General features: G+C 35.7%; 1 protein-coding gene across 4 annotated transcripts in view; it reads right to left on the reverse strand.

The window, feature by feature from the left end:
- LOC127420745 (membrane progestin receptor alpha-B-like) overlaps positions 1–8,086 on the reverse strand; it is a 38,737-nt gene that overhangs the window by 29,717 nt on the left and 934 nt on the right. For 2 of the 4 annotated variants that reach the window (XM_051663265.1, XM_051663267.1), the window contains exon 2: positions 2,584–6,694. In XM_051663265.1, the coding sequence (XP_051519225.1) occupies positions 5,391–6,473 (1,083 nt within the window). In that variant the 5' untranslated portion in view covers positions 6,474–6,694 and the 3' untranslated portion in view covers positions 2,584–5,390. Of the gene's footprint in view, positions 1–2,583; positions 6,695–7,666; positions 7,704–8,086 lie in introns of those variants that run through there. The other 2 variants (XM_051663266.1, XR_007893864.1) reach the window with 2 other exon arrangements.

Genomic DNA, 8,086 nt, shown 5'->3' on the forward strand with positions numbered 1-8,086 from the left:
CTCGCTATGCTTAGGACATGTCCCAATAAACTTTACAATGGTATCAAACCGCTTATTAAGAAGCTACAGCTTCATTCTGGAGAATTGGCAGACCGAAATTACAGACCGATTTCAAATCTGTCATTTATGTCGAACATACTAGAAAATGTAGTGTCCTCTCAACTTTGTTCATTTCTACAGAGTAATGTTATATATGAACAATTTCAGTCAGGATATAGGCCCCATCACAGTATAGAGACTGCACTTATCAGAGTTACAAATGACTTACTCTTATCATCTGATTGCGGCTGCATTTCTCTTCTAGTGCTTTTAGATCTTAGTGCTGCCTTCGACACGACAGACCACAACATTCTCTTGAATAGGCTGGAGAATTATGTTGGCATTAGTGGACTTGTGTAAGCATGGTTTAGGTCCTATTTATCAGACCGCTACCACTTTGTATGTGTAAATGAGGAATTCTCAAATCAAACAAAAGTTAAGTATGGAGTGCCACATGGATCAGTTTTAGGGCCTCTGCTTTTCTCCTTATGCATTCTTCCCCTGTGAGATATTATCAGGAATCATGGAATAAGTTTCCACAGTTATGCAAACGATACCAAACTTTATATTTCTTCTAAACCCAATGAAAATTCACAATTCTCCAAATTAGCAGTGTATCGATGAAATCAAAGATTGGATGGCCAGAAATTTACTTCTACTCAAATCCGACAAAACAGAGCTACTAATTATTGGACCAAAAACCTCTAAAAGTAAGCCACTAAAATATAATTTGACTCTCTATGGATGCACTGTTACGTCGTCTTCAACAGCGAAGAACTTGGGTGTTATATTATATAATCTGTCCTTTGAAAATCACAATTCCAATGTTTGTAGAACAGCATTCTTCCACCTAAGAAATATTGCTAAATTACGACACATGCTCACTGTTGCCGATGCTGAAAAACTAATTCACGCGTTCATGACCTTAAGACTAGATTATTGTAATGCATTACTGGGAGGATGTCCAGCAAGATCAATAAATAAACTTCAATTGATTCAAAATGCAGCTGCCAGAGTGCTGACTAGAACCAAGAAATATGATCATATTAGCCCCATTTTATCGTTGTTACATTGGCTACCTGCTAAATTTCATATTAATTTTACAATTCTGTTCACTGCGTACAAAGCTTTGAATGGTTGAGTATACAGTATTTAAGTGACCTTCTGACATGCTATATTTCATCACGTTCATTAAAATCACAAAATTCTGGCCTGTTAATAGTTCCTAAAATATCAAAATCCACAAAAGGAGGTAGATCCTTTTCCTATTTGGCTCCTAAACTATGGAATATTCTCCCTAACACTGTTCAGGATGCAGACACACTCACTCAGTTTAAGTCTCCTCACTGGATGTTTTTTGTTTTTGGTACCATTCGGAGTAAATTCTAGAGACTGTTGTGTGTGAAAATCCCAGGAGATCAGAAGTTACAGAAATACTCACACCAGCCCATCTGGCACCAACAATCATCCAGCCAATCGTGTGGCGGCAGTGCATAAAATCATACAGCTACGGGTCAGGAGCTTCAGTTAATGTTCACATCAACCATCAGAATGGGTAAAACAATTAGATCTCAGTGATTTGGACCGTGGCATGATTGTTGGTGCCAGATGGGCTGGTTTGATCATTTCTGTAACTGCTGATCTCCTGGGATTTTCACACAAAACAGAATTTACCCTGAATGGTGCCAAAAACATAAAACATCCAGTGAGTGGCAGTTCTGTGGATGGAAATGCCTTGTTGATGAGAGAGGTCAACAGAGAATGTCCAGACTGGTTTGAACTGTCAAATCTACGGTAACTCAGATAACCGCTCTGTACAATTGTGGTGAGAAGAATAGCATCTCAGAATGCTATTCTGAGATGCGGGATGGTGCCGTTTTGGCAGCACGAGGGGGAGCTACACAATATTAGGCAGGTTGTTTTAATGTTGTGGCTGATCGGAGTATATTATTCATAATTACTTAAATGTAACTAAATATTTAATCCTTATATATTTTGAATTGTTATTTGAGGGACTTTCTCAGCAAATATTTCTATACGCGATAATTTTATTAATTAATCGGCATACTATGTAATTAATTCGATTACAAATTTTAATTGATTGACAGCCCTAATTAAAATACAAAAATGCAAAACAACCAACAGATGCCACTCACTGAATTGAGTGAACTGAACTTGCATCAAGATGAGGTCAAATGACAATAATGTAGTATACTACTCTTGAAACATTTATCATTGTATACTGCATACCATTTCACATACTAAAAAATAGTATGCAGTATACACTACATACTGCACAGTATTCAGTATGCTCTAAGCTAGTAATCCATTCCAAACTTAGTCAAGTAATACAGAGAAGGTGCTCTCTCAAATTAGGGCTTGCCTTGATCACTAGACATCCAATCAGTGCTTTCATTAGGCCTTCTGATTCGCATACAAAGTACTTGAATTAGCTACTGTGCAATACAATAAGAGACCAGTAAATGCTGTGATGGTCTAAAGAAAATCAGTCTATGGCCATTAAATGTAAAGTACCAATCAAGCTCAATATGTGCCACTGTTTATTATCCACTACAGAAACATGTGAAATTACAAAGTCATTGATGTTGCTTCCATTCAAAAGCAATCTAAGGTGCAAATAATTACAGAAGGCACAACAGAGGTTGTTCTCGCACTGAGAATACAGTACCTCTTTCAAGTACACGATTTAAATTTTTTTTTAATACAGTCTACATTGTGACAAAACAAGACGTCTAAAACTTCAACAAGTACAACGGGAATTCATATGAAGTATTGTCCCAATACTGTTTGCTGACAGAAGTACAGTTCATTACTTTTTACATACTAGTGTCTCATTAACGAAAGCACTTAATACATACAAAAGTATGTTCAAGATCTGACAAATCATGATTATTATCAACATTAACTACCTGCTTAGACTGGCTCATTTTTAATGTTGAGCATTTAATGATAACAACATAAAGTGATGTAATATAAGATTAATGTCCTATTCTGATTTGTCCATGACAAGTACATAAGATCTTATTTGTGTCGTAAACTTAATGTACATGAGCTTGAATAAACATTTTCATTCTAAAGTATTGTGCTAATACAATATGCTGGCTTCATAAAAGGTCAGCTGGCTGGCTGGTGTGTCACACTAAATACTTGACTCTCAGATAGGCACTCAATAAATTCATGAATACATTCAAGACAACAATTTGTTTAAGCATTGAGAATTTTCTCATATTTTAATACATAAGGCTTGGTCCATTAAAGAATACGTTCTTAAAGGGATAGTTCATCCAAAAATGAAAATTCTGTCATTATTTTTCTCACCCTCAAATCGTTCCAAAAGCATATGACTTTCTTTCTTCTGTGCAAGATGATCTGACTTTCTTCCGCACACAAAAGGAAATGTTTAGCGGAATGAAAGGGACTAACAGACTCCCTATTTACTTTCATTGTATGGCAATGTGCAGCATCATCATTCTTTAAAATATCTCCTTTTGTGTTAAATGGAAGAAAATAAAAGCATACACATTTGGAACAACATGAGTAAGAGTAAATAATGACAAAATGTACATTTTTGGGTGAATTTACCACTTAACTCTTAAAGGAATAATTCCCCCCAAAACTATTAAATGCAAAAACTATTTGAGAATTACGACAGAGGGGAAAATGTTTCATTTTAAGGTGAACTGTTCCTTTAAGCTTCTGTCAAACTATTCCTAGGTGTTTCTTCAACTTCAGGCACTTTTACTGTGGATTTCTAGAAAGTAAAGTCTCGTTAAAATGTTTTTCCACACTCTCATTTTTTTCTTTCTTTTGTCTATAACAATGTACAACAATGTAAGAACATGCAACACAGGAGTTTTATTTTTGTCATTTTTTCCCCGAATGTCATGAAAATTCCCAGCACAGTTTCATTACCAGTACATCTCAAATTCTGTACAGAAATGCTGGAAATGAAACTGGGATGCTGGGAATTAAATTTTTAATGTTTATATTTTTTAAATAAAATGGCCATCTTCTTTGTCTTCAAGGAATATTCCGGGTTCAATAAAAGTTAAGCTCTATCGACAGCATTTGTAGTATAATGTTGATTACCACAAAAATGAATTTCGACTCGTCCCTCCTTTTCTTAAAAAAAAAATCAAATAAAAAGCACAAATCAAGGTTACAATGTGGCACTTGCAATAGAAATGAATGGGGACCAATTTTTGGAGGGTTTAAAGGCAGATATTTGAAGTTTATAATTTTATAAAAGCACTTACATTAATTCTTCTGTTAAATCTCATGTGTTATTTAAGCTGTAAAGTCGTTTAAATCGTCATTTTTACAGTCGTTTTAGGGTTTTAGGATTACATCATCATGGCAACGAAGTTGTAAAATTGGTTATAACTTTACACAGAAAAGGTTAGTAAGTGATTTGATCACACTAAAATCATGTTAACAGCATATCCTTTATGTCTTGTGGCTAAACTTTTTAAAAAAAGTGAGTATTTTGATGTTAACAAGTTGGCCCCATTCACTTCCATTGTAAGTGCCTCACTGTAACCCAGACTTTTGCTTTTTTAAAGAAAAGGAGGGACAAGTCAAAATGAATTTTTGTGGTAATCAACATTATGCTGTCGATTGAGCTCAACTTGTATTGAACACAGAATATTCCTTTAAGGTTATTTCATAGCTAACATTTTATGTATCCTAAATACACACAATTAAATAATATTTTCACACTTTTTGTTTAATTTGATAAAAAAAAAAATATATTCTGCTTATAAGGGATATTTACCTTGAATTTTCTTTGTTGGTTTGTTTGTTTTCTTCAAACATCACACATTTAATCACAAGCATGCTCTTCACTCACACTTTTGTTGACTTGCTAAACAAGTACACTTACTTTTGTATATATATATATGTATATACAAACATTTTTAGGGGGAAAATACGTGGACAGATGTATTTTTTGAAAAATGTATAGAAATCATTTTCACACAAAAAATATTGAAATGGTGTAATTACTCTGTTAAAATTCTCATAGTTTTAAAAATTTAATTATTTGTATTTTTAATATGGATTTTCATAGTTTAATACTGAAAGTCTGGGTCTGGGACAAGGCTAAAACAGTCAAATCTATACGTAAAAGGCATTTGAAAAGTACCAAAAATAAATGTTGAAGGCCTGGTGAAAAGTATGTTTTATATATATATATATATATATATATATATATATATATATATATATATATATATATATATCTAAAAACATTTCAAATCTGTTTTTTTGTAATAAAATTCAACCCCTGGGACATGAATTGAAGAAAACAAGTTGAAGAAAAACCCTACTTTTTACTTAATTTTTTCCCTGCACCCGAGCAACCTTTTTATTTTCCCAAGCATATATAAGGCTATTAGAGCACATACGATCTCTGTTAAAATATACAGAACAACAAAGAACAATGCCTCGCCATTAGCATGGAGATGAACGTACAAGTGTCGTCGGTTGAGGTAGTCTAAATATGAAGCATGGATCTGACACAGTGTACACAAAACCAGCAGCACATGGAATACTTGATGACCCTGACCCAGGAAGTCACAGTGACCAGGGAACCAGCGTTCGGGAACAGGCTGGGTGAAGAAAAACACACTGGAAAAAAAGAACGCAATTTGGCCAAAGTGGAAAATCAAAGCAGGACTGCTTCTGGAATCGCCCCTCGCCCAAGAAAGAAACCAGAGGCCCAAACGATGAAACACAGGGCTGGTGTCCCAACCATAAGCTACGGCTGAAGGCAAAACTTGACCTAATTTGCGAACCCAGGGAGGTAGATTGTAATTCCGATACTTTCCGTAACAGCAGCCGAAGCAGGAAAGGCAACATAGGAGACCAGCGATATGCATGAAACAGCCCCGGACACATGCATGCCAGCTTTCTTCAATGGCATAGTAGTAGTGTACCACTGCGCTGCCATACTGATACATCGCCACACCTACATAATCCAGAAAGAAGAAGGAATAATGGCAGAGCTCAGATTTTGCCGCCAACAAGTGGGCCATGGTACTGATGGTCATGTAGCCCGTTGATGACAAGAGAAGGATGAGTAGAGGCCAGGAATGAGGGTCGTTGATGAAATCTACAGTCTCAGTAAGTTGAGCTGTTCTTGTGAGCACCACTAACACCCCGACAAGGTGTGTCCAAACATTTATGGTCTCGTTGTGGCGCTGTAAGAGAGACATAAAGTAGTAGCGCCAGTTCTGGTGGAGTGGCCGATAGCCAGAGTGGATGTATCGCTCGCGGAAAAAACGGGGCACTTCTGTGTCACGCAGGGTGCCAGGCATGGAGGGCAACATCTCGGTGAGCATTTGGGGAACTCGCCTCACCTGCTGCAGGTTAATGAACAGTCGGCCGATCATCTCCATAACAATGGTTGCCATGGTGATGTCTGGAGCACCGTCTAAGAAGGTGACTTTAATCAAAATTAGCAGGAAATAAGACCACACCAGAGAGTTTAATAGTTATAAAAGGCATCTAATGAAACATCATGTCCATGTTTTCCTGACTTTTATCTGCCTCACTGAAATTCATATCCTAGAGAAGTGACAGCTATGGGTATTCCAGGTCAGAACTGAAGACACACTGATGTATCTGGGAAAATCTACAGAGAAAAACACATGAAACATATATGATTTACATTATTATATTTGATGATGAATATATAATAATATACATTCTTCATATTTAGACTCTGAATGTAAGAAGAATGTTGTGGCATCTGGATGAAGTAAAGAATAAATGTGAGAAAATGACAAAGTGTGATATCATAAAGACAACATGGTGTTTGCAAATTTAAATAATTGGCTTTTATATTGTCATTGTACTAAAGCAAGAAGATTTCAGATTGAATACCATCTTAAATTTTGTTCTGTTCATCGCACAAAATGATCGTATCTCTCCAGAAGACTTGCAATATAGTGCATAAATTATACTGATTACATTTATTGTGGTTGTAGCGTGTGTTTTTTTGGTTTTTTTTGGATGGGGGGGCTTTACAGACTGGAGTTACTATTCACATGCATAAAGGCACATAAACGCCTGAGAAAATTAGGTCATATGGGTTTGAAAGAACTTGAGGGTGAGTAATAAAGAAATAATTTCCACTTTTGGTTGGACTATTCCTTTAAAGGCACACTTTTCACACACTATTAGTGTAATGTAACAGAATGAAACTGTAATAATGTCAAATTTTGTAAATGCTTACTTTCGTAAATTTTTCCATCCATTTTTTGTGGACCCCCTAGCACCCCAGCTTAAAAACCCCAGACTTATGTAACTACCAATGACTGTTCTTAATGGGATAGTTCATGCAAAAAAAAATAAAAATAATAATAATTTCATTCCAAACCTGTATTAATTTTTTCTTCCATGGAATGCAAAGGAAGAAGTTAAGCAGAATGTTCGCACTACTCTCCATTCAATTAAAGTGAACACAGGCTGTCAAGCTTCAAAAAGGACAAGAAAGTTTCTTTACTTTATATTTATCATAATATTCAGTATGACTCATGCAGTCTTCTGTAGCCTTAAAGGGATAGTTCACCCAAAAATGACAATTCTCTCATCATTAACTCACCCTCATGCAATCCCAGATGTGTATGACTTTCTTTCTTCTGTGGAACACAAATGAAGATTTTTAGAAGAATATTTCAGCTCTGTTGGTCAACATAATACAAGTGAATGGTGGCCAGAACTTTGAAGCTTCATAAAGCACATAAAGGCAGCATAAAAGTAATCCATAAAACTCCAGTGATTTAATCCATGTCTTCAGAAGTGATATGATAGGGGTGGGTGAGAAACAGATCAATACTTAAGTCCTTTTTTACTATAAATTCTCCTCACTGCCCAGTAGGTGCACGAAGAATGCGAATCACCAAAAACAAAATAAGGAGAAGAGCGCTTAGGAAGGCTGGTAAAAGTGGAAATTTATATTGAAAAAGGACTTAAATATTGACCTGTTTCTCACCCACACCTATCATATTCCTTTTGAAGACAT

Source organism: Myxocyprinus asiaticus, chromosome 30, assembly GCF_019703515.2.
Source record: "Myxocyprinus asiaticus isolate MX2 ecotype Aquarium Trade chromosome 30, UBuf_Myxa_2, whole genome shotgun sequence".
Lineage (NCBI taxonomy): Eukaryota > Metazoa > Chordata > Actinopteri > Cypriniformes > Catostomidae > Myxocyprinus > Myxocyprinus asiaticus.